General features: G+C 40.9%; 1 protein-coding gene across 3 annotated transcripts; it reads right to left on the minus strand.

The window, feature by feature from the left end:
- Nucleotides 1–1,547: 1,547 nt before the first annotated feature.
- mctp1b (multiple C2 domains, transmembrane 1b) lies at nt 1,548–27,577 on the minus strand. 3 transcript variants are annotated; one of them, XM_037116318.1, is made up of 22 exons: nt 25,956–27,577; nt 12,131–12,251; nt 11,902–12,044; nt 11,733–11,812; nt 11,382–11,505; nt 11,090–11,134; nt 8,885–8,923; nt 8,178–8,342; nt 7,935–8,065; nt 7,576–7,762; nt 7,245–7,338; nt 6,680–6,782; nt 6,441–6,543; nt 5,424–5,525; nt 5,218–5,292; nt 5,017–5,136; nt 4,584–4,697; nt 4,438–4,491; nt 4,249–4,358; nt 4,038–4,147; nt 3,849–3,946; nt 1,548–3,108 (listed from the first exon to the last, which is right to left on the minus strand). In XM_037116318.1, exons 1-22 carry the CDS (start codon nt 26,484–26,486, stop codon nt 3,037–3,039), a joined length of 2,721 nt encoding a protein of 906 aa, XP_036972213.1. In that variant the 5' UTR covers nt 26,487–27,577; the 3' UTR covers nt 1,548–3,036. The 3 variants fall into 3 exon arrangements, with proteins under 3 accessions (XP_036972213.1, XP_036972214.1, XP_036972215.1); XM_037116319.1 differs by lacking the exon at nt 11,090–11,134 and having other exon boundaries at nt 25,956–27,574; XM_037116320.1 differs by lacking the exons at nt 8,885–8,923; nt 11,090–11,134 and having other exon boundaries at nt 25,956–27,560.
- Between the last annotated feature and the right edge of the window lie 55 nt (nt 27,578–27,632).

The raw sequence follows: 27,632 nt of genomic DNA on the forward strand, positions 1-27,632 counted from the left end.
GCAATACGATGTTTTACTCAGCGATCAAATGTAACTAAGTACATTTACTCAGTTACTGTATAATTCTGAGGTACTTCGCCGCTGAGAAAAATACCGGGAGTAGAATTTGAGTCTGAATTCTGAGATACTTCCGAGTATTTTCTGTATAATGTGGACTAAAATGAGTTAAAGTTACATTACTTGTATCTGCACTGGATCACAACACAAACACCAGAACCACATCAGAACCTGCAGACCCAGTAGAAGAGACCTCAGTGGGATAAATATTATATTTTAATATAATATAATAATGTGTTGAGTGATTTGAGTGATGATGATGATGATGATGGTGATGATGAAGTCTACGGGGCCCTCTAGTGGACAAAACTGTGCTGCGCAACATGCAGAGAGTGAGGACAGTGAAGGCATCACGCACAATTTGCGACTTCTAACTGGATAAAATTGATTATTTCGTGTCCTCCTTCAGATTTTGGACTATCGACACGCTTCCCCCATCTTCCCATCACCGTCTCAGTCTTCACAGAATCACCAGCTTCATCACCTCATCCGTCTCAGAGGAGGCATCCACCTCCATCACCAGGGTCTGGACTCCATGTTGGGGATTCTTCTTGCTGCTGCTGAAGTTCAGGACAGAAGCTCTTCGATCACAAAACCCCCCAAACTTTCAGGTAAAACTCAATCATCGCATCATCTCCTGTAAAATATGTTTTCTTTACCTCAATCTAGTTTCTCCTGATTGAACTGTTGTATTGCACTGAGAAGCAAAATGGTACCAGGATTTCACAGATGAAAAGTAACTGAAAGTTAATTAATTGACTGACTTCTGGCACAAATTGTCACTCAAATTATAAAGAAATGTGTGTTTTCCTTTGACTCTGATCCAGAAATCTCCTGACCAGACTTTCCAGTTTTATTCCTGTCTGAGTGGTTTGTTAAAATAAAATCCATCGCTGGATTTAAAGACCATTTTGTTCCTAAAAACATGGTGAAAATAAATTTTCTTTGGCTGTTGATTGTCATTTCCTGTTTTATTTTGAAGTTCTACCCTCACGTGTCTTGTTTTGCTTTTAATTTCCTCCCTTTGTTTGTCAGTCAGCCGCTGAGAGTTTGCACCTGATCTGTACTTCACTTTTTTTTAAATATACTTTTATTTTAAGCTTTTGGTGTTTCTGTTTTGTATTCGGGTGTTTTTCTTGTCTTTGAGTGTCTTGTATTTAGGTCAATTGTCCGTATTTTCTGATTCATATACGTGTCATTATAAAAGAGACGTCTGTAAAAGTGCAAACAAGGTCGACTCTGACTCTTTCTGTGATGAACTTTTGATCCATGGCCAATCAGAAGACGTCAAACAAAGCAGCCAAGCCAAGAAAACCTGGTAGAGAAGCTTGTTTTAAGATATACTCATGTATCTGTGTACAGAGAAGTATTCACAGTCTATATTTATTAATACATCTCATTTTGGCCCTGACAACCCTCCATACATTTCGTGGTGATACCTGCTCATCTGTGCATAACTTTAACGATATAAAACACGAGAGGCACGTGGATCTGTGTAGAAATATATTTTCTCAGACAAATGCTACACAGTCGTTACAGTCGGTGCTGCATTTGACTTCGGTACAATGGCAGTATTACTCACCAGCAGAAAATACCCATGATGCAACGGGGAAACAAAAAAAAAACAAAACAGATAATGTGCAAAAAATGACCGCATATGACAGCATATTCTAACTGTAACACAGGGTTTTTGTCTCTCTTTACCTGGAGCTCAGGTGGATCTGGACATCACACACAAGCCACAGACGCATTAGATGAACTTTTTCACATTCAGTTTCCATAAATGCACTTTGCATATTATTTATGTTGTCATGCAATAAAAACACTTTTGACACACACGGATGAGACGGCGTACGCAGACATGCAGGAAAAATCGCAACCCCCGAAATAAAACAAAAAACAAAAAGCTTCCACGTGTTTAAATATTCAGATATTATAAAGCACGGAAGAGATAAAATAAACACACGCCGACCGTCTGACTGTACACGACACACTCATGTTGTTTAGAGGAAACACAGAGAAAATGAAAATAAACAAGATGAAGTGAGAACGAGGACAAACGTAAAGAAACTGCAGCTGAGATGAGATATCAAGATTTTCCACATAAACGTTAAATATTCATGGAGGTTTTAAAATGCCCAAATTTAAAAAAGTAAAATAATATAAACGTTGATTTAATGTTGTTCCCTTTTTCTGTTCATATTTATAATAAAATTCTATGTTAAAAGGACAATTATTTGTCCATTTGTCTTTAATAACTGGTTTATTGTAATTGCAGCACAGACCTATGTGACATCATCACAGTTATTCTCTTAGTTTCTGAAACTCCGTCCAGATCGTTTACAAGATTTTTCGCAGGCTGAGTCGCACAAGAACGGCTGCGTAAAAAGATTTGGAATGTCCCTTTAACCTCAAAATCACAATATCAAGGAGAACTAATGTCATAGAGTGAAAAACTGATGAGTCGTTGATATTTTCACTGACCACATGAAGGAGCAGCCCATGATTTCAACATGTTACGAGTCCGTTTGATTTGAGCGGGTCGGTTCGTGACAGTGGCAGAAAACAACATGCGGCTCTATCGTCGACGCAACGTCGGACACCGATCGACACACTTGAGTACAAAAACAGCACAGAAATGCTTAGTGTTAGAGATGCAACGACTCCATGCAACAGTAACACGCTTCATACATGCACACTCCGTAACACACACGTGTACATTCATTATATATATGTTTGGGTTCATCCTGTGTGACGAGTGCTGTTACAGGAAATAATAATAAAAACAAACAAACAAACAAAAAAAAAAAAGCTGAAGATTTTCTTTATGAGATTTAGAAAATAAATCTTTCCACGGTAACAAAACAGAAAAAAAAAACGAAAAAAAAAAACTCAACGGTTACAACTTCTCAAAATATACAAGAAATATATAAATAACATAGTTTACAGTGTTTACAGAGGGAGTGTTTACAGGAGCAGCTAACTCGGGTTGGTCCTCCTGCGTTTGTTGGGACTTTGTCCGGGGTCGACCTTCAGCTCGCGATACTGCATCTGTACGTCAACACACACACGTAAAAAACACACACAGTCAGGTAGAAACAAACACACAAATTAGATCATGATGACAGATTTAAAGTACCTGCTGCTAACACGGCAGCCATGTTGTTTGCTTAAAGGATAACTTTAACACATAAAAGTGTGTTAACAGGTGTTGGGGAAGTAAATGAAAAAGCAGTTTAAGGCCTTTTGTTGCTCCAGAGGAAGCTGCATGTAATCTGATTAACTGCTTCCAGTGATGTCACTCAGTGGTGCAGTTGCATCGTGGGTAATGTAGGCGCACTTGGCAAGTTTGTTGTTGAGGACGGGCAGTGTTTAATATGGACATTTAGAAAAAAAAGCGACTTTACTGACTGAAGGTTGGCTCACACGTGTGATCTCATGGGTAAGCAGACGTAAACAAAATGGAGGTGAGCACGGTGCAACAACTTGCTGTAGTTACATGTTGTGGTGAGAAATAAACAAACGCAGAGGGTTAAACAAGTCTGGCGGAGTGGAAAGACGTGGTCAACGCAGGTTTTTCTACTCTTCCTCGAGAACTGAGGGGGAGATTTTACATCTCTGTCATCAGTCGTATGCTAGCTAACATTAGCCTAAAGGGCTAGACTGTTTACTGTTGCTTGGCAGGACCATTAACTACTCTTCATGTTCAGGAGGCTTCAGACAAGATCTGTTAGTATTTCTCCTAACCATGTTTTCCTTCCTGCATTACAAACTCTACACGAGTCTCTCACCACTTGAACATCAGACGGCACTCTGGAGAGAAAGTCGAGAAGCTCGTTGTTGTCAATCATGTACGGATCCCGAAGCTTCTTGGTGAACTTATTCACACCTGCAGAGAGAAAAAAAAAAAAGAGATCAGTTTGGATTCAACGTCACATATTCTTCAACTGTACGAACTAAAAATAAAAAGCAGGACTCACCCCAAGCCAGCACAAGGTACCGAAGAGGAATGAGGTAGAGCAGAACTGTGGCCGAACATAAGGCAGTGATTGCCAACCAGCTGAGAAAAGGCACTGTCCAGTTAAAGGTGCTGCAGAGGAACAAGAGCACACAACTGCCTGTTAACCGACTCATCCTTTCATGAGACTGTAAATGAGAGATTTTAGTAATCGTGTTCTCGGTGATACGCACTTCTTTATCCTCTCTCCGTGCGACGCCACCTCGTCCAGAGCGCTCTGCACACTGATGAACACGTCCTGGATGGCGTACAGTTTATCCATGAAGCCCTTGTGCTCCGACTCCTGACAGGAAGGAGAGAAGGATCAGTGTTTCTGTATCTTCACGTCAATATGATGACGAACAGCAATGAGACGACTCTACCTTGTCCTCTTTATCCTCCTCATCGTCTTCCCATTCAAACATGGCCTCCATCGACTGCAGCAGGAAAAAGGAATCAATAAACGTTTGACAGTTTGAAAGATAAAGTTCATTAAAAAATGATCAGTGTTTTTTTCTTGTTTGCTCACCATGTCAGATGTGTCCCTGCTGGAGGAGGAGAAGAAGTAGTTCCACACCAGCAGCAGCAGGAGACCCAGCGGCAACATGTAGAGCTCGAAGTTCCACACGACCACCACGAACAGCTGGGAACAAGATTCAAGAGTGACGTCGCCGGCTGCTCCTCGTTCGTCTAACACGTCTCCTCATTTCTTTTACATGTTCTAGACTAAATGAATAACTAGAATCTTGTGGCAATTGAGTATCATAGCAGTCTAATCAGCCGTGTCGTCCAATCAGATGGCCAATAAAGAAGGGTGTCGGATTGATGAAGGACTCGCTCCTCAGAGAAGCAATAAAGGAAGTAATTCGTCCTTTATGAGGGGATGAGATCGATATCCAGGTCAGCCGAGCAGCAAGGAGACGTGACATAAAGTGACAGGTGTGTGTCTGTGTGTTTCATACCACAAAGGAGATGATGCTCCTCTGTGCAGACTCCCATTCAAAGCAGCTGTTGATGTACGTCCCGTAGCTGATAAGGACCATGATGCACCTCTTCACGCGGTTAAAGTTCTGCTGCAGCAACTGAAAGACACAAATACCGACCAGTTATTAGTTACACGTCTTCGTTCATGTTGTCATGATTATCGCTCGTCCTCGACACACCTGCTTGGAGACTTTTGGTTCTTCCTCGATGTATTTCTGCTCTGCGGGGACGACGGTCCTCAGAGCGGCTTTAACCTGAAGACAAAAACACACATTTAAAGCTGGTCGTGCTTTCTAAATGTGGTGGAGTGTAAGAAGAAAGCGGCTTAAAATAGAACCGTGTAAATGTACTTGTTTACTCTCACACAGCTCACAGAGACACTCACGGTGTTGTAGATGACGTCGATCTCCAGGTAGATGACTCCTTTGGTCGGACCGGTCAGCTCCTTATTTTTCAACACGTAGCTCTTCTGCTCGCCGTTACGGACCTGTCGGATCGCAAACACACAGCGTTAGAAAACAGACTTAAGTAAGGTGAGACACTACAGGTGAAAAAACACATCTAGGTTTTTATTTTAGTGTCAGATTTCTGTTCTGTGCATATTTAATAAGGTAGTTTCCTGATATTTTATGTTTAAAAGTACAGTGTGTAATATGTAGTGGCATCTAGCAGAACAGATTCAGCAGAAATGGAATAAAATATTCATAAGTAGGTTTTATTTAGTGTATGATCACCTGAAAACAACCTGAGAATGAGCCGTTTCTATCTACGTAGCAAGCGGAGGTTGCCATGTTGCAGCGCCATGTTTCTACAGTAGCCCAGAACGGACAGACCAGTTACTAATGAGGGCCTTTTTTAAATTTTGTGGGCAGCCATTCGAAATGCCGCCACTTAAAGGTTAAATATTAGCACAACGCAGGCTCAGTATGTGCCTCTCGGAGAGCTGGTGGCAACGTAGGGTTTGAAAGATTTATCTAGATTTACAGTTTTACTTGTCTGTTGCAGTAAGATGACAGTTATTTAGCTATAACCTGTAGTTTTATAGACTAAATAACTGAATAGATCTTCACCTCATCACTTGAATAAGTAGAAAAACTCTGTATTTTACTTTTTTAATCTTAACAAACCTTTGGGACTGTTTTATGTCTACCTGGAGAGAAATAAACCAGAAAAAACACATCGATCCAAAGTGAGTTAATCTTTGTTTAGTGATGCAACTTTCATTTTGTGTTGATTCTGGCGCCCCCGGTGGAAACAGCCAGTATGACTTTCAGCAGACCACTGAGTTAAATGAGCGCATACTCTTCTATCATTCCACATATCTGTCTCCATTATATATATAAACTTGAAATACAGTATTAGGATATATTTATACACCTTGTGTTTATGTTGTTGCACTCACATGTAATAATGGAATGGCCACTTTCCCCAGGAAGTCGGCGCTCCTGTCTCTGTCCTCGTCAAACACGGTCACCTCCAACACTGAGTGGATGTCTTTCACATTACTGAGAAGACAAAGACAGACCAGGCTGACTTAATAGAGATAGATTAATGTGCATATACAGTATACAGTATATTTCATATATTGGGCTCCATTATGTGGAGAAAGAAACAGGTAACTGTGGCCTGACAGTCACTCACAAGGTGAAGACTTTGTTCCACTCTGGATTGAGGTTCTTGTAAACTGTGTGTGTCTGTAGTCGGTCGTTATTCAGCTCCAACACGCAGAACGGATCGCTCTTACCTGAGAAACAGTGAAGAAGACACTTTAAGGGACAGTTCACCCAGAATGTTTAAATCATCTACTCACCCTCAGCCTCAAAACATTTCCGGAGCTTCACCGCAAAACAGTGTTTCAGGATTTTTCAAAACTAATGAAGTAGCTGGAAACTTGTTTTCAAAAGGGAAAAAAATATAAAATGGCTCCACACAGAAGCCCTAAGATCCTAAACTGGTGTAAATAACGTATTTTCTAATCAATTTGGGATTTTCTCATACATATTTTAAAACAAATCTCCAAAGTCTACCTCTGTTGAAAGCTGTGAAGCTCCAGAAATGTTTGGTGGACTACGAAACATCATGAGGAGACAGATGAGGAGATAATCCCCTGAGTTTTTGTTTTTGTGTTACCTTTCACTATCACATCAAGTATAAAGTAAAATAAAGGAGAGATAAATTAGATGCATTAGAGAGATGTTTATGTTACCGTTTACGTCTGCAGCCATGAGTCCTTCTGCTCTCATCACCTTCACCTGCACGATGCCAACGTCTTTCAGGTTAGAGAGCGACTTCATCACACGCTGAGGGAAAAAACAGAAATATGTTATTCATGCTGCAGTGTTCTGTTGATTATTTCAGTAGATATTCCCTGTGACTAACCCTTCCTATTATTTTATTGTGTGTTCAGTAATGTGGCCTCCTGAGTGAGACGCCACCCAGCTCATTTCCTGAATGATATCCTGTTAGAAAAACCTCTTTCCATTTCACAAAGACGGAAAACAGGCTCTTTTTCTGACTGCATTAGAGATACTGCTCACATATCGTTTGAGTATCTCCGCACGCTCCTGCGGGTCGTCCAGCGGCGTGACAGACAGGTCGGCGATGGAGACGTGAGCCGAGGCCGTCAGCGTGACCAGCAGCACCACGAAGCCCCGGGACTCCTCCAGCGGCAGCTCCAGGTGATGAGTTTGCTCCTTGGACAGCGTGGAGAGATCCAACTGGCAGCTGGGCAACAAAGACAGCAAACACAATAAGCTAATGAGCTACAAAAGTAACTAAGTATGTTTACTCAAGTACAAAATCCTTCAGGAGGTTCTAGGGGTCATTGAGGAGGTTCTAATGTTCCCTTAAGACGTCCGAATGGATATTGAGGAGATTCTAGAGGTCTTTAACTGACCGTCCAATGAAGTCGTCTCTCCTCCCGGTGTCTCTGTCCCACACTGTGATCTCCAACACTCCTCCCGTCTCTTCATACAGATGGAGGTCAAACTGTTCCCTCCACTGTGGACTCAAGGTCTTTGGCACCGTCTGCACACACACACACATGGATTACAGTAACATGCTCTTAATTTGAAGGAGCACAAGCCCTCCAAACTAAAAGTCTGTCCTGAGTAAACCAGCGATCAGAAGCTGAACTCACCTTGCTTCTGTACTTCTGAGGTCCCAGTCTGAACTTGACGTACGGGTCGCTCAGACCGTTTGGGTCCATGGGTATCAGGTTCCGTCCCTCGATTAGCGCGATGCTGACGATCCCTCTCCACAGCTGGGATTTCCGATGCAGCTCTGAGAGACGCAACGACTGCTGCTGCAGGTCCACACGGAGACAAACGATCAATATGACGTGTCGCAGGTCAGGAAGAAAGGACAGCATGCAGGACTGTGCTCTGCAAAACTTGACTTGAATGGTGATGAATTGAAACATAAAGTCGTAGTTGGTTTTATTCTCTTCATGAGATTAATTGACAATGATGATGAAGTGATAATAACACATCTTTAAAGGTGCGATATGTCTTTTTAAATGTATTCAAACGTCAACTCAAGTGTGACATCAACAGAATGTGATGTCATGCCAGTATCCAAGCTCCCAGCCTGGACTGCTAGCTGCACGGCTAACTGAGCTAACTAGCTACTGGTAGCAACCGTTAGCAGCAGTTGCCTCCAGGATGCTAGTTCTTACATATTGCACCTTTAAGGAGGACACATTTGACATCTATATTCAAACATCTTTGACATGAGACTAAAACAAACATATAAAACAGTGTTGAAAGATGATTAGCATGTTTTAGGAGAGTTAATGGAAAGTTGTGACAGCACAGACACACGATGACGATGATGATGGTTATTTACCTTTGTGGATCGTTTCCAGGACCTCCTGAGCAGCATTGTCTGAATATACATTAAAATGCATTAATTCAACTGACTCCTGCAGGGCGGGAAAAGACTCAACGGTTTCACTAGTCGGCGAGAAAACCTCAAATGTAAAAGACAGAGCTATTTAAGCCACTAGGGGGAGCTACGAGACAGGTTTATTTCTAACTATAAGCAGCTAAAAACAAGAGTTGAAGGGGAGGTGTGCAGCTCGAGTCCAACCTCAATTATGCTTCATGAATAAAGCAACTGAAAATAGACTCCGGCGGTGAAAACCTGTGCTGACTATTCATTACTACGTCCTCACGGGCGAGCTCGTTAGCTTTCATCCTTCTGAGCTCCTACGCCTCATTCTCATGTTTGTTTTCCTCTCGTCTGTTTAGTTTCACACATCTTCAACCCTCCTTTCTTCTGTCTCTTTGTCGTTTATCTCTGTGTCTTCCTCTCTGACTGGAGCTGCAGCGCAGAATAACACTCTGGTCAATGATTAATTTATATACTGAATAAAACATGAATGAGACAGGCTGGGGTTCATATCCGAGTGCTGAGGACACATTTGGAGACTCTCTGCTGATACTTGAATATTGATCAAGTATATCTGTAGAAGTGAAAACTGAGATTTTAATCTAATACTGATATATTTTACTCTTCTGTGATTTGCAGATGGTAGTTTCATATACTGCCACTAGGGGCAGCGATGCAAGTGGAGCCACACACATTATTATTTGATGGCATCAGCAGGAACAACAAGCAGACACAGAGCAGCATCAGTATTTATTTGGAGTTGTCTTTGCGTCAACATAATAAATGTAAGTCCAGTTTTCAGTCTGTTTTGTTTATCTCTGTTTTTGGACCTTGAAGCTGAGGTAATAATTCTCGGCAGGTTTTACACTGTGAGTCGTTTGGTCCGTTGTTTGGATAAATATGTTTATTTTGGGAGCTTAAAATGAATATTTGCCTGTTTTCACAAATTCAGATAGAGAGCTCCAGTATCCACTATTTAAAATCAATGCAGCAAGACTTGTTTTACACAACTGGAAGAATTCAAAAACTGCTAGGAATTAAAATGCTGTATTCAAGTTGCTCGAAATTGAATTTGTCATATTAAAAACTTAAAATTTTGAGTCAAAACATGAGCTTGCCTGTCGAAGTTGGACTGTGGTTGAGATTCACACATTGTAATATGATTGCAACGCACTGTGGTCTGCTCTGTCGCCACTTTACTGTCTGTCTTTGAGTAAAAAAAATGCAAACATGCCCCTTGGAATAATTCAAATTAAATAAATCAAGTCAATCAAACTAGATTGGTGATACACAGACATAAATATTTCAAGATTAAACGTTCAAATCTGGAACACTTCGGCTATCGGATGTAAATGAAAGCCTCTGTGCCATCCATCAGGTTCTAAAAACTTGAATTAAACTCCATAAATTCAGATTATTTCAGAGTAAAATGTGTCAGTACAACCAATTCAGCTGTAAATAGTCACTACATGTAGATCTGGTGTCTTGAGAATTTTGAGTAAAATCCAACCTGTTAAATCAGTAAATCATCTCTGGAGAAGCTTCGTTAAATCTGAGGCAACAACCCGTATGATGTCATTGTGATGTCAGCTCGCTTTATCAGCTCGGGCATGGAGTTCTTAAAGATGTTTACAAGGCTGGAGGGAAGATGCAGCGTTGCATTGTGGGAAATGTAGGATGAGGTTCACCCATGTTACAGACTAAGAATATGAGCATCTCACTAAAAACTTTAAACTTTAGAGTTCCGCTTTCAGTATTCAGAAAGTGATAAAATGTCAGAATTATCTTTTCACAGTTGCTCTAAATGTTTTCTCACGTTGTGTCTTTGCTCACATATTGAACTCAGTTAACACATTATTCACTAAAAGCTTTTCACAATGAAATTACCTGTGAATTTCTTTCAGTTTCAGCCACAGTGGCGAGGTGAGAAACGCAGCAACAGCTTTAACATTTCCTGCTTATATTGACTTCACTAGTACGGGCTGCAGAAGGGAGATGAAACTAAAAGCCTACAACAAGAAAACCTGCAACGACTAAAAAAACCCAAGCAAACCACAATCACAACAAGCTTGTCACTCGACTCGGAGGTGAAGAAGAATAGGATCTATTCAGGAAGAAGCAACAGGAAGTCACCCAGAGATTAATCGCTGCTACACTCACTTTATTCACGTACGGCTTCCACCGATACGTCCTAATATCATTCTGCTGCAGGAACACAAAGACTCGTCATTACCGACTGAACACAAAAGCCTCACACAACACGAAGGAGCTTGTTTGTGTGTGTGATAAAGAGAGAGATTAGTGGGTTAATAGATCAGTACAGTTAATCGCTGTGGATGGTTTTAAGGGACACAATTAAATATATAAATACATAATAAAGAAGATCCTCAGCTGACATTCAGTTAAGTAAAACAGAAGCTGAACTGAGAGATGTAATCAGCAGCGCTCGTACCGTCGAGTCCCGTCGTTCCTCTAGCGGACTGTCTTTAGGTGTCAGGGTGACAGACAGCTCCAGGGAGCCCAGGTCCTGATCAGGGAGCTGAGGGTCCTTCAGCACCAGAGTGACAGGTATCGTCCTGCAACACACAGGTAGGACAAGTGTTTGTACTCCGGTCACACATTTAAGCGTCACGTTTTCAACACGCTGCAGCTACGATAGAGGTAATGTGAGACGAATGAAGGCGCTCAGGGCCCTCGATCACCTCAAATCTGTAGCTGGGACCAAAATTATTATAGGAAGAGACAATAGGAAGAGACACATAAATTATACCAATCAGTGGCGTTAATAAGAGGACTGACGCACCTCTGCTGCTCCAGAGACTCCAGGTAGAGGTAAGCAGAACCCATGAAGTCATCCTGAAGGCCAAAGTCATAGTCGAACACCTGCAGAGGAGCAACAGAGAAAACTCCTTTGACTCTTCTGTTCAGTTAAGAATTCACGTGGAAAAGCTCTGTGCACTGTGTGTCTTTACCTTCACATACAAAGGTTCGCTCAGACAATCTAATATCAGCGTCGTTTTCTCATCCCACACCGGGTTGAGGTTTTTGTGGATGGTTTTGCTTCTGAATACCTCTTTACCGGCGAGCTTGAACTTGACATAGGGATCGCTGCTGCCTAAAACAAAAGGAACAAAAGTCGTCACAGATCTATTAAATAAAGACGAAGAAGAGAAGAGTGAAACAGATGAGACGTGACTCTACCTCCTCTGTCTCGGACGGCCAGGTTGTGTCCTCTCTTCAGCTCAATCTCCAGCTTGTACATCCCCGAGCTGTGGATGGATCTGTCAGGCGTGACCCCCGAGGCGCATGGAGCACCCATTCCCTGTCAGGAGAAACGGGTGCATTCATTACAAAGTGCACTACTAGCAATCACCACAAAACCCGCCCTCTCTAAATTAAAACTCACCGCCATTTTTAAGAGAACTAAAAAGCCGATACGAGCTGTCTTTGAAGCGCAGCATTCACTTCCTCAACTGAAGCTGCACCGACGCTACCCACACTGACTGAAGTGTCTAATTCAGCTCAGTAACTTCTCCCGGGGGGTGACTACTGACAGGAAATTACACGCGAGTAGCTTCCTCCCATCCGACCAGAGTGTTGTCGAGCTAATATTTTTTCCATTCTTGTGTAACTCTCACTTCTACTGCAGCAGCATCACCTCTGCAGAAACCGAACACACAGAACAGACAAACTGTATCACTTCACAGCCAAACACTGCATCAACACCAGATATAGATGCAAGAGAGGATCAGTGTTTCTAAGAACAGTTATAGACGGTGTTTGTCATCTTGTGAAAAGGCTGAAACATTAACAACAACTGTATGTGGATGCATTTAGGAGATTCTGTAACTTCTTCCTTATTAAATTAATGAGATTCAACCATTAACACACACATCACACATACGATTACTAAATGCAAAGACACAACCAACAGCAAAGAGACTAAAAACAACCACAAAGAGAACCAAAATGAACTCAGACATGCAAACTGCCATAAAAAGAATCAAAACAACCCCCAAAAGGTGCAAAACAACCACAGAAAGACTCCAGAGACACAGTCACAAAACAAAAACACAGACAAAGAGACTCAAAACAACTTCTAAGTAATGTAAGACGACCAATAGAGATGCAAAAACGACTACAAAGAGGCATTAAACAACTACAAAGTGATGTAGGATGACCAGTAGAGATGCAAAACAAAAACTAAGACAGTAGAAACAGTCACTATGACACTCAGAACAACCACAAAAAGACCAAAAACAATTACAAAGAGATTCAAAACAACTACAACAAGGTCACAATGAGATGCAAAATCACTACAAAGAGGCTAAAAACAACAGCAAGGAGACAGAAACCAACCACAAGGAGTCAACAAAGACTTGAATGACTGTAAAAGGGATGTGACAAGCAAATAAAAGGTAAATCCGATACCATGCGTGAATACAGTATTCTGCTTTTATACCCTGACGTGACTTATCCTCAGAATCTAGAAGCTACTAAACACAACCGGCAACAGCAAAGCAATGATCGTCCTCACTTTAAATATACACCGGAAAAAGAGGACTAGGCATCTAGTAGGGACACCACATCTTTTAATCTCGGTGTCCTCACGAGGGAGCAAAGCAACAAACAACCTTCTGTTGAACTGTACAAAGAAAACACAGAGAAAGGTCTGCAGGTTTTAGAATGAAGATTAGAAACAAGTGATTCTACATTTGTCAGTGTCTCTCCAATGAAAACGTACGTCTGGTCACACGTGATCAAACACTCAACTGATCCAACATCATTTCTAATGCTGGAGAACTTCTCTCCTGGGGATTCAGCATCCTGTCAACACACACACACACATCCACTTACAGAGAAGCCCTGATCAATACTCCTGTAATGTGATAAAGCAATATTCAAGGACTGCTCTAATGAAAAGAGGCCTAAGTTGATTGTGTGTATTACAGTTCAGATGTCCAGAGAGTACCTCTGATTCTCTTGAATTATGCAGAGAGGATCATCGGACTTGGACGATATCCACCACAGGAGGCCAGAAGAGGTCATGATTATTTTAAGTGTCGATATTACGGAGGGAGAATGTCGTTTCTTTAAAAAACAAAGAAAGCAACGTGGAACCAACGATTGTTTTCAACTAACTAATCTGCCGATTATTGGTCAGTTTTTCCAGGACTGGAGATGTTAATCAATGAGTGTGGAAAAAGCCTTCTAGCGTCGAACTCTGCACATGAATCATTCTGAACAAGTGGAGCTAAAACCTTCGTCTGTAAGAACAAGAAAAAAAAACAAACACATTTTCGACTGGAGGACTTGACTCTGGAAGCTGAACTCACACAGCTTCTTGTCACTTCCTCCCAACTTTTCCTTTAAATCAAACACTTCCAGTCAAAATCAGAAACATATAAATCTGCCAAGAAAGAACAAACAGCTTCACCGGCCTCTAAAGCATCCTAGGAGCCAGCCAGCGTTCAGCTACACACATTATGAAACACAGACTTGTTTCCTGAGGCTGCAAAACTTTTTTACAAGCGTGCCAAGTTCTGCTCTCCAGCCGGGCAGTAACTGAAACCAGGGTAATAAAGTGAAAAAGTGTTACCGTCCTGTGTAACATGAGGAGGCTGAGCGAGTCTCTCTGGAGGGTTGTGTTGTAGGTGGAGGGACGGGCGAAGCGTTATGTGTGCAGAGTTTTCTAACAAAGTGGGGTAAGTCCAGGTTAGACGTGATGGTGTTGAATAAGGAGATGAAGTGGACCAACATGCGGCTGCTGCAAGAGGAAAGGATGAGGTGTTCCAGATCGTCTTTACATAACTGGAAACACTCGCATATTATCATGTTTTAGAGCTGGTTTGGCTAATGTTAGCAACCAGCAGCCTTTATACACATCCAGCAGACACAGAGCTACGTTAGCTTTCATTTAGATGCCTATGGAGAGTCTTAAGGGTCAAAATTAAATATATAAATGTGGAAATAAATGAAAAAAATACATATTTATATCACAAAATGCTTTGATAAATTAATATTTAATTATATAACTTAAGCTTAAAAGATATATAATTACAGAAATGTATAAATATAAAATATCTAATTTAATCGTCACCATAGATAAAAAAAAAATAGATTTAATGTATCAATGCATGAATGAGAAATATTTAATTTAAATCATTAGAAATAATGAAATAAAAGTGTAAATATAAATAAATGCCTATTTAATTTGCAATGTATTCATTTACAGTGACGAATGAGCATTAAATTCAATTATTATTTTTTTATTTGCTATCAAGCATATGATTATCAATGTATGTATTTATCTAAGTATTTTTTATATAATTATGAATTTACTGGTTTATTTAAGCGTTCTGCAATTATAGGCATTTAAATACATTTAATTAAATATTTGTGTATTTATTTTTTTAAAACCTTTCTATATATGTCCATCAACACTGTAATAAATTGGGCCTTATAAACTAATAGATTTGGCCTTCCAATTATTTATAAAGGATATTTATACATATAAAAACGATGACATTACCTTAAAATATAGTTGAACACTGCAATATTAAAAAACAATCAAGCTTAAAGTTGTATGAGTGCTGTTATTGGCTGGTTATTCTGAATTAAGTGGCAGCAACATGATTTTAAAAAGCTGAGACAGGAGCAACAACAGACTGAAAGCAAAGTTGTGAAATAGACCAAAAACACCAGTTTGGATCATTCAACAGCTTGTTTGGAAAAAAGAAAACCACATCTACAAACGCCTCTAAAGCTCAATAATCAACATGCTGTGTGTTATTTGTTTACTCCGTTCACAAGCACGAACATAAAGAGGACATTTTGTCATTTCAGGGAGGGTTTTGTTGTGTAACTTGACCTACAATAATTAGTCAACAGTCTGCCCACAGATTACTCCCACTAAAAACACAAACTGTTATTTCTACCTTTCTGTTTGAGTGCAGTTTGAACAGAGTAGATTAGGGAGGCGTACAGGTGTTTTTACACTTCTAATGGAGCCAGGTGTTTCCCGTTTTGAATGCTAAGCTGTGCTCACCGCTTACTGGCTTCATACTTCACACACAGACATGATTTATATTTATTTCTCATCTCACTAAAGATGTTAAAGCATCAAACAGGTGTTAAATGCTGGAGTCAGTCTGCCGCGCGTTACGTTTTTTTGTTTAGGGTTAGAAAAGAGGGTTAGAGGAGAGGAAACGTGTGGCATCAAGTTCTGCTGAAAGTGCATCAGTCACACTTTTGTTATGTAACATGTGAACGGGGAGTCACTCTACTCTGCAAAAAGCCAGTGACAACTTCAGACAGAAAGAGAGCAGACAGAAGCAGCGTGAGGTTTACATGGAAACATCCGGCACGAGGCGGCTCCTCAGGTGTCACGTTTAGGTTTTCCTGCCTCATCACCGCACAGAGACCAAAGTGTCCTAACTCACGCTACATCTTATCATCTTGGCAGGTATAAAGGGGGGAAACAGAGGAGCCACACACCCTGGTCCACGGCTGAGTCAGGGAGTACCCAGGCTGCCAGAATTAACAAGCTGCTTAGAAAGGATTAACTGTCTTGTTGCAGTACAATCAGGAAGCCGTGAGCTGAGAATAGCACCAGATCACACACAATCCCATCAGCTATTCTGATGCTCTCCTATTTTAGGGCTGTGTGTTTGTGGTTAAGCAAACATCTGCAGCCAAGGCTCTACCTGTTGTCTTATCAAGGTGCAGGATTATTGACAGCATCGATTCATCTGCCAGATATTTTGTTGCTTTATTGTTTAGTCAGCGAGATGTTCCAGAAAGTCTTAAAGTCTTAAATTGTCTTGTTTCGTTTGCATCTAAGTGGCAAATCCTCCCGTTGGAGAAGCAGAACAGGAAGAGTTTAAGATCTGATGGCTCAGACATTCAGAGGTGCTTTACAATGAGTACACGCTGTCTGATTCAACCGATCAAACCACTGAACTAGTAACAGCAAAATCCCCAGACTCCCCTTTTAAATCTGACAATTTTGAGAGTTGTTGAATGAGCGGAAACTTGACAAACTTTTGCAAAAGCAGCGATGGCAAATTCTGAAACATTCGTGCCTTCTTGTAAATTCGGCAACAGATGCAACACATTAAGTTAATTCTGTCCATGTAAAAAGGGCCAGTTTGTCACGTTTGACTTGCCAACATTTAGCAGCTGTTTGACTGAGAAACTCCCCAGTTAAAAATTGCTCAATTTGCGAGTTGTTGACTTGGTGGAAACTGTCTACCTTTGGCCTTCTTAAAAAATCCGACAAATGTTAAATATAAAGTTCTCTTCTTTGTGTATAAAACATTGTGTCTGCATTACACTGCCAAGTGTGGACTGACAGACATAAAAGCTGTTAATATATCCTTTCATTATCACGTTATCAACCAATGTTTACGTTAATAATGTGATATTTTAGTCTAGTTGAAGCAAATCTTCATCCTTTTAAGTCACTGTACATACGGCTCGATTTAAGCTGACAAAACAACTAGTGGCCTTGAAAATGATTTACTCTATTTTCAGGCTGTAACTCACTTTCATTTTAATCATTAATCAATGTGCCTTTTCGTTTCATCTGTAAAATGTCAAAAAAAAGTAAGAAAATACAATCTGATGACAAAGAAAAGCAGCAAATGTTCGGTATCTTCACTCTGATTAATGAATCAACTCATCTCTGCAGCTCTATTCTATGTATTTCTTTCGCCATGATAAATCCTGATATTTCTGTGCATTATGTAAAGAAGACAAACTAGCACGCTGTCAGGAAGCACATGACTGGAGACAAATGAAGATTAGAGGCTACGGCCCGAGAGGCTTGAAAAAAACGTTCAATAAAAGCACTAAGGAGATCTGAAAACACGAGAGTAACCTATATCTTCTTCATGTCAACATCAGCGCTCTCCATAACCTGATGCTTTAACCTCAAGGGCCCATTAACATCAATACTGTCTGCCAATACAGACCGCACCGATCAATACTGTAAATGAAACGCAGGGAGCTCCCAGCAGGCTCAGTCGGACAGAGGAAAAGAAGTACAATGCTTCACTTTATTTGTGTATTTTTTCGATTTTATGATACTTTATACAACTCCACCACATTCGTCTGACAGCTTTTAGTTGCAAGTTACTTTCTCAGATTAACATTTGACATTAAATCGTATTAAATACGACCCAGTGTTAAAGATTAAACCAGTGGTTCAAGGAAATGACCGTTTGAGGCCCAAAGAGGTGAAAACATCCCAATATTTCAAAATAAAACCAAAAAGAAAAGAGAAACGGAAATAAAGGAAACGGAAGACAGATCTGCTGTTTGCTTATGTAGGTCAGATAGAGGCATCTGTAAAAACTGAGTCTGTTTCATAACCAGTTGATGTTATCTTGTTGTACCTTTTGCGCAAAAATCTGAGTATTTCTTCCACCGCTGCATGTATGTAGGCCAATCTCACAATAAGCAGGATTAAAGAAGTGTGTCATACTGAACAGTCAAGTTCTGAGGCAGAAATCTGGATACAAAGACTGTTTTCCACTTGATTCAACTTCAGATCTACTGTATGAGAGAGAAGAAGACTGTAACCATGAGATGAGTTAAAATATACAGCACCAGTCTGACCTGATTCAGGTCTTTAGGATCCCCTCTAGATCCCCTAACGGGTCAAATCTGACTGGGTCGTTGCTCATCTTCCCTGAGTTTGACCCAGACTGTGTGGTCAGGATCAGGGGAGTCTATAAGTGGGAATGTGATGCAATGTGAAGCTCGACATCAGCTGCTTGTGATCTGCATTTAATCTCCTACAGCAGTGACAAAACACTGACCGCGATAACGTGCTGCAGGGGGATGATGCCTGTGTGGGATTAATGCAAGAATATAAACTCTCTTTAATACACCTTCGTGTTTTCTTCAGTCGGATAATCTCAACAGACGAACGTCACTTTCTTGATATTTAGTGCAACACCAGAAGTAAAAAAGCTAACAGTTCCATTCCTAAAACACTCACCCCAAAGTTAAAGCTGTTGTTGAAGCATCTAGAGTACAGGTGTATTTTTCAGCTCTTTCAAGAGGTTACAGGTTGAATTCTTTTCCCCAATCAATCAGTCAGAAGTATTTTAGGTCGTAGAACAAAACCTGAAAATCAAGATGAGGGAACCAGATGTGTAGGACTCATTCCTGTGTCACTCTATTATCACCCTGGGGTCGATTATAAGCATTTTTCTGATTTTTCTATCAGATTCTCGATATAATAAACACATTTAAAAATGTGCTAACAGTAATACTCAGGTAAAGTACCTGAAAATTGCACTTAAGAGCAGGATTTGAGTAAACTGTACTCAGGTTCATTCCATCACTTGCTTCATTTTTACTGCAAATGAACATCAGTCCCAAATGTTCTTGATATCTAATAATCGGGATCCACATCGACCCTGAAAAAGCAAAATCAGTCGATCTCTAATGTACATAGAACCGCTAGTTACATCAGTTTTCTGCTCACACAGCTCTGGGATCAGAACTCTCCTGAATGCTATGCTGGTTATTGATGAATTAATGTGTTGATATTTTCATGTTGCAGCTGGTAAAAGTGGATCTGTTTTGAATTACTTTACATTCTGCTGGTTAGCTTGTTGATCAAACTTTTCCCCCCTAGTGTTTCCAAGTGCTACTGCACGCGCTGCTGTCGGATTGCTTTCCATTTAGCATTCATTCTCCCAGGATGGCAAACCAATCTAAACTCAGATGGCGTCCTTATTCTATAACCAACACATTGGGCAATCAACCTTTCCATCATAATGATACGTAGAGGGAAAAAACTAAAAGAAACTAAATCCTGACTAATATCCAATTCCAGGTACCGATGCCGATATTAGAAGTAAAACGATTTATCGGCTGATAATACAAACATTTTTAACAGTGACCCGTCAAATGTGGTAATTACACAGGTGCGACAAAGTTATGTAGCGGGGGTGGATATTTAACTGTTTAACAACTAAACAATTACACTTCACTGGGAATTAAATAACTATAAATGACCCCACTCATCTTTTTCTGCATCAGTCTCTAAAAACAAAGTTGGAGTAGAAGTATGAAGTAGGAGAAAATGTTAATACTCTAGTGAAGTACAAATACCTCAAAACTACCTTTGTACAGTACTTGAATACATGTTCTTAGCAACTTCCCACCACTGTTTATATATGAAGTGACCTTTAGACAAACAACTCTCGTAACTTTGATTATTTTCAGCAAATCTCTCAATGAAAATAAAAACAAAAAGCAAAAATCTTAAGAGCCATAAGTTACTTTGTGTTTGGACACAGTCACGTGTCACCTAATACATTTTCCATGAAGTGTAAAGGACGAGATGCAGACACGGAGCTGAAACACTCCTCGCTCGCGTCCATCTTCAGAGCACCGTGCACATTATCTAGACAGGGATCAAACACAGGGTGGTGATGCTCACCGACAGCAGCCGTCCACATGTGGAGGCGAAGGAGCCAGAGTCATCACAACAGGCACAGCGAAGTAACTCTCGAATCACTAGACGGGACTCTGCCACCGAGGCCTCTCTTATGAAGAGATCCAGGATTCGAGCAGGACGCAGGGTGACGATGCAGGCGAGTTGAGGTGGAGGCAGAAGGCGATCAGAGGGGCGTGAGGATTTATCAAAACAGAACATCTATGTCTGAGCGAAGGGAGAGAAAACTGAGGATACCTCCGAGGTGATTCCAGATTGGCAGAGAAACAAACTTCTGTAAGATCAAAAAAGTATCTCCCAAGAAAAACACCTGCAGCCAGGAAGGAGCGAGTGTGGTGTGGTGCTGCCGACAGAGAGAAGGAGCTACAGGTGAGGAGGAGGGAGGAAGAGGAGGAACCGTGCTGGTTGGCTCGACTTTAATCCTTCTACAGGGGAGTAAGCCTGACTGACAGGCTGGACTGAAACATCAGACGTGAGGAATGGAGACAAGTCTCATAAGGTCACAGACAGATTTAAGGTCAGTCACAAAATACAGACCTGAAACTTGGACTAGATTCTGGCTTCTGTCTGCATCAGAAAATAGAGTGACACTGCAGATATTCTGCCTTTTTCTTTAGTAAATGTCCAAACCCGACATGCATGAATTAATGTTCAAAATAGAAAGACCTGATCTGAAGGGAAGCGAGAATAATTAGACCAGAACAGACTATAATAGAGAGCAGGCACCAGCAGCAGCGTCAAGCTTCATCAGTCATAGAAACTAATTCAAAAAATAATTTGTTTACATGCTTCAAAGACTAAATTATAGAGAATAAGTCATGTTTTTCTCCCCTGCGCCAACAATAACCCGACCGAAGAAGAACAGCTGCCGACTATTTTGATTATCAGTTAATCATTTCAGTCATTATTCAACCAATTAAGTCAAACATCGTCTCGTTCCAGCTTCTTAAAAGTGAGGATTTGCTGCAGTTCTTGAATGAAAAGTCTGTGGCTCTGTGGGCTGTTCATTAGACAAAAGAAGAAATCTGAAGACGTCACAATGACCTCTGGGAAATTATGATGAGCATTTCACACACAATATTTTATCGACAAAACAACTGTGAAGATTAATCAATATCAATAATAATAGCCAGCTGCTGCACAATTTAATATCTATGAATTAGTTCAACAGCATTAACCTTTCATCTTTGAAATGTCCTGCTTAGTGGGTAACTTGGTCAAAATAATAATAATGCAAAATTAATAATTAAATCTACAGAATAAACAGCATTTCCAAGTATTTTGTTGCGTTAAATATAGAGTTGCATTGATGCATTGTTGCATTAATTAACTATTTTGATCATTTGTTAAACAGTTAGAGTAATTTTAAAACAGAAAAGGTCATAATTCATAATAATTTTGGTTTCTTTATTCCTTTAAACTGAATATCTTTGGGTTGGGAACAAAAACAAGACACTTTAGGACACTAGAGTGTCACTTTTCAACATGTAATGATATCTTACAGAACAAAAACTAATTGATTAATTGAAAAAAAGGAACAATGAACAATGAAAATAACTTTTAGTCGCAGCCCTGCTGAATTCTTACGTCTGTGAGATGACAAGACTTTTCTGTTCAGTTGACTGAACAAACACCTGAAGAGCTAATACTGCTAACATCTCTGATAAGGACCAAACACACACACACACACACACACACACACACACAGAGAAAGACAAATAGTTACCATCAAGTCTTGCAGCTATTTATCTTGTGTAAAAAAACACATTTGCTATTAGCCTTAAAGCTCATGGCGTGTTTCCCCAGAGTCAGCTGATGTGTGACACAACTTCAATAGCTATTACACAGCACACCCATCAATACAGGCCTTACACACATCACACTGTTCAATAACCCCTACCCAATCCGTGATATAATGATCTGTAGGTCTTTAATGCCTGCTGCTGTTTCACATCATTCACAGGGACGCTCGGTATGCAGAGGAAGCCGAGCGCACGAGTCACAAAGAAGACTTCATGCTCCGCTGCAGAATCCTGCAGCCTCTGTCTCAATAGTGCCTGAAATGTGACCCACGACAGGTCAGTACAGGTAGACACACACAGCCTCTGATGTCCCAGAGGAAACAAAGATGGCTCCAGGCAGGGAATCTTATCTCTCGCCTTTCCTAAACAGGGTGAATACACACCAACACACGGCATTACCCTCTACAGAATCATTTGTTTAAATGGGTCTGCTAAGAGAAATATCTATTCCAAGATCATGCGCTTGTCCAGGTCAGTTCCTGTAGCTCAGCTGTTTCCTGGAGGGTCTATCTCAGCCCAGCAGATCTCCATCTCCATAAATCACTTCTGATAAAGGACCTAATCATTTACAGCAGCTGGCTCGGCCTCTCCAGAACACTGCTTGCAGACACGACTGTACCACCTCCACTCTGGCATGTGCTTGGATATTTGCCAGATGTACTCAAATAAAAAAAAAAAAAAAGGTGGTGCCATGTGGCTGCAATTTGAAGCCTGTTAAACACTCGTTAAAAAATCCTTGGAGATGTTTCATCTTTGCTCCACTGGTCATTAAGTGTACCACTCTGACAGCACACAGTTGTTTTTCACAGGTTTAAATGTTTAAATAATGGCTTTTTTCCATTCATCTCCTTCAGATGTCATGGTCCTTGCTTTTACTTTACGTGGTTCCTGTCTAATGTTGAAAGAGACTCTCCTTGTGTGTTGTGTTTTGTTTAACACATCCTGTATTTGTCTTTTTCCTGCCTGTTTTCAGTGTTTACCTGCGTTTCATTCATTATTTTTTCCTTGTGTATTAGTCCTTATCCAGGCTTACACCTGTATGTCTAAAAACAAAGCCTTTTCTATGCCTTTTCCCCCTTTAATAGACTAATAGGATGGGTCATGGCTTTCAAATGTTCAAATAGTTGTTAAATCAGAAATAATCAAATAGTTTTGTGACTATGGATTTGTGTGAAAAAAATAGATTTTCTATAGTTTTTTCCCTCCTGAAATGCCATTTTTGTTCTTGTCTGTCTGGAAGCTGAGAGTTTTGGAAACGCTGAATCAGAGGCAGAAAGCTATCAGCGTTCGTAGCATCATTATCAAATGTGAACTCGGAGCATGTGTTGTGAGTATTTGAGTGTGCACTCTGGCGGAATGGAAGTTACATTGTTTATATCGAGGGGGACACAAACAAACATTGAAATATAATGATGGAAAAGAGACAAAAACAATGTGTTCAGAGAACTTTTGTTGCTAACGAACCTGCCAGAGTAAACAAACTGCTTCCTGTTTACGACACATGCCCAGTGTGTGTGAATGGCCATGAGATAAGCATTTTCAGGTGTGTTGTGTGGACGGAGATTATTTCTGAATGTTGCTGAAACGCTCCTCTGGAATGAGATATCTTTTATTAAATCCCTGTTTCCGAAAATACCTGAGTGTGCGGACTGGGCCTTAGCGTGTTTCCCTGTTTCAGTTGTCATGTTGTCGACGTCTCTTCCCCGGTCTGTCTATCCTCGTGTCTCATCGGTGTTCCAGCTTTCGGTCTCTGTGTCGTTCCGGTTTGTTCTCAGTTAAGCTTTTGTATTTCTCTTTCTGTCTCTTCTGTTTTAATCGCCCTCCAGTTTTTGTTGTCTGGATTTCAGCTTCACATCACTGAATCTTGCTTTTTCTTTTTCAAACCTGCCAGCATCGTGTCTGACATTTGGATCCTATTCTGCTAAAACAGATCATTAGTGTTGTGCGTGCTGGTTCATTGCCCATGACATTTTGTTCGCATTTACACGTTTACTACTGCACCTATATTTATTCTTACCATCCTCTCCACTAAGTGTGCTTAACTATCATTTACCATGGGATTAAACAGGGATGGGTTAGCGTAGCTCAAGCTTAGCTCAGCATTAACTGTATTTATTCAGGAGCTGTCAGTTCAGTATCGTAGGCTCATCCTTTCAGCACTACATGGTCCACTTTCCACCCATTCTCTGCACGCATCATGCAAACTCATTTTGTTTTCCTGCAGAGATGTGCTGGACCCCGCCTCCCCTGTCACATGTGAGTGACAGCTCTCGCAGGGTTTCCCCCCAGGACGCTGGTTAGTGGAGGATGTCTAACCATCCATTATGTATACTGTATATGCAGATATGGACTGGATGAGTCAGAGATAGTTTGTATTAATCTCACCTGACATTGGCTCTGATTAATCACCACCAAGTGTACGAGCGATGTCAGCAGTCACTCAATCAATAAATCCATCCCTTCCTCTCATCTCGAGGTCGATTTAGTTGCTTAGATTATCCTAATATTTTATCTCATAACCTTTTTAAACCCTGCACTTCCGCCTCCACTTCAGAATAATCCTCTAAATCTTCCCTAACAAGCCGTCCCCACTGACGTCCCCCACCTCAGAGCTCCCAGTTACTGTTCCTAAAAACCTTCCTCCACCACCTACTCAACCCAACACAGCCTCAATGAAAGGGTGATTTATTTGTTGAAATGTATTTCTCTTACACTACTTCACTGTTTCTTTGCCTGCCTACAACTTGAACTGGGACAGAAATGTTACAAGTTAATTGAGACGTTTCATTGTTTTATATTTACATTTAACGTTTCATACTGATGAGTAATTTACTGGCAAATTAAAAGTAAATTAAACATATAACCACATGTATACACTGTATATGCATGTTATCTGCAAAGTCACTAGTAACTAAGTTATAAAATAAATTTAATGAGTATAAAGTAACAGATGATTTAGATACTTACGTAAAGTAAATAAACCTCAAAACTGTACTTAAGTAGAGTAGTTGAGTAGATGTAATTAGTTACATTCCATCACTGCATTGCCTGACACTGGGATGAACAAATGGACTTGACTTAATGGAGGATATTTAGAGAGAAAAACGTATAATTTTATTACTGAGAAGCACATAAAATAATTATTTTTCTTCTGTTACTCAAAGTATTCGATTACATGCACTCTTACACAGATAATAGCTGAATAATTGGGCCTTTATTGCTCAGTTTAGGATCAACACGTGTCCTTATTAGAGCTGAAGTGATGAATCATTTCCTGACATCAATATAAGTTGATTATTGAGCCCAAATGCCCAAAAGTTTTCTGTTTCCAGCTTCTCACGTGAGATTAATTTGCTGTTTTCTTTCTTTTATATCATAGTAATGTGATTGTCTTTGTGTTTTTGATTGCTGGTTTAAAAATAACATGAATCACTTTAAGCTTTCTTTATTCGTGATTAACATTTTAACTGTGTTACTGTGATTGATAAAGAAAATGATCAATATATATGTATGTAGGTATCTTATGCCATTGTATTATTAAAATCTCACTTTAAATTCAATGTTTATTAAGTTTCCCCTGTAATAAATCTGTCGTTATATCCATTTCCTGCATAAATTACCTGAAAACTTACCTGAAAAGTGTTCTAACATCCATCAACATGTGATCCATTTATCAGTAAAGACATTTAGTTGGAGATCAATATTATGACAAACGGTCAAACCACGTTATTTGACAGGTGGGACTCACCGGCTGCTGCTCATCCTTGCCCTCCTGCTGTGCCCCCGCCGCGGCTGCAGATGTTGCCGCTTCGCCGTCACCGCTGCTGCCGCTGCTGCCGCCCGGTGCCTCGGCCAACCTCTCCAGGCACGCAGACCCCAGAGAGGAGCTCTTGTGGTGGGACTGCACCAGGTGAGCCAACGTGGGCTTGTTCGGGCTGGCGGACTGGTGCTTGGAGGACAGCAGCCTCTCCCGGCCGAGACCGGAGCCGCTCCCGGCCGCTTTGCCGCAGAGCTGAGCCTCCTTCGCCTCTGGATCCACCTGAGAGGAGGAGAAGAGCAGGTCGGGCTGAGAGGAGGAGATCACCCGGTCCAGAGCGACGTTCTCCTTCCGTTTCATCTTCTTGAACATCCAGCCGCCTCGCTCCTTCTTCTCCTCGGGGTCCCTGGAGCCCAGCTTGGGGCTGAGCAGCGGTTTGGCTTTGGCTTGAAACTGTTTCCACATAGTGTTCTGTTGTTGGGACGAGGAGCTCTCATAGTCGCCCCCTTCGCTCCGCTCCATTCCCGCCTCTGCTCGGAGCTCCAGGCAGGCTTGTCACGCTGACGGACAGGGCTGCTCGTCTGCCGACAAACTGACACTATTCACCGAGAGAAACACGCAAACACACGAACACAAACACTCAACATGTCTCACGTCTCCACCGCTGGCTTGTCGGGGTCGTCCAGCCCGGCCCCCTTTCCTTCACGGAGATATTCTCAACAGCAGGCGGTGACCAACCACAGCAGGAACCGCCTCAACGTTTAATGAGCCCCGCTGCGGGACTCTGCTCAGGCTACCCCTTTAACCTCAGTTTAACCAAAATGGCGGCAAATTTTGAAATTAGCCGTTGTCATCCACTTCAGGTCTAATGGACAGTGAGGACGGTTACACAGACAATAATGTGCCAATAAATGTTTTAGTAACTTTAATAACTATGACATCAGCATCTGTGTGCGACTTTGTGAGAGCTACTTTGTAAATAAGATAATAATGAATATAGCGAACTTAAAAAAACGTCAGTTGGTATGTTAGCATTGTCATGGCTAAGCGTGTTAGCAAGCGGATGTTAGCATAGCTCAAACGCACAGCTATGTATAATTTTTTAGCTGAAGGATGTTCTGGTTTAGCGCCCAGCTAACTTGAACAGAGATACAATTATTCAGTCTTGTTGCTCTTCTAGACTTTACCAATTTTTTTAGACTAAATGGTTCTAATTATGACCATGAAATGAGTCATTTTGCTGGGGTTGTGATGCTGAAAATAAAGCCTAAGAATGTGACATTAAAACCTGGATACAGTGTTGAGCAGTGCCCTGTTCACTCCAATGAAAAGCTGACTGAGCAAACTTCTGGTTTAGCGCCTGGCTAACTTGAATCATAGAAACATAAAATAACCCTTTCAGACTTTCCCAATTTTATTAATCTGAATGGGACAAATTATGACCATGAAATGAGTAATTTCGAGGGGGTTGTGATGCTCGAATAAAAGTATCCACCATTATACAGACGCTCATTTCACCATGTTTGCTTATGGAAATTGGTAATACATCATGGCCACCATTAAATCTGGCTTCCAACTGTGTCTCTTCCTGGGGGCTAAACACTTCCATCTGAGCTCCCAGTCCAGACAACTAGCTGCACTGCTAATGAAGCTAACTAGCTAATGGTA

Source organism: Acanthopagrus latus, chromosome 12, assembly GCF_904848185.1.
Source record: "Acanthopagrus latus isolate v.2019 chromosome 12, fAcaLat1.1, whole genome shotgun sequence".
Lineage (NCBI taxonomy): Eukaryota > Metazoa > Chordata > Actinopteri > Spariformes > Sparidae > Acanthopagrus > Acanthopagrus latus.

What these genes read in the sequence shown, in the direction of transcription:
- mctp1b (XM_037116318.1), bottom strand. Translation starts at nt 26,486, where the DNA reads ATGGAGCGGAGCGAAGGGGGCGACTATGAGAGCTCCTCGTCCCAACAA. An exon ending in CTCAGAAGTACAGAAGCAAG is followed by an intron (nt 8,066 to 8,177) that starts GTGAGTTCAGCT and finishes GTGTGTGTGCAG; the next exon opens with ACGGTGCCAAAGACCTTGAG. An exon ending in GTACCTTGTGCTGGCTTGGG is followed by an intron (nt 3,947 to 4,037) that starts GTGAGTCCTGCT and finishes TTCTCTCTGCAG; the next exon opens with GTGTGAATAAGTTCACCAAG.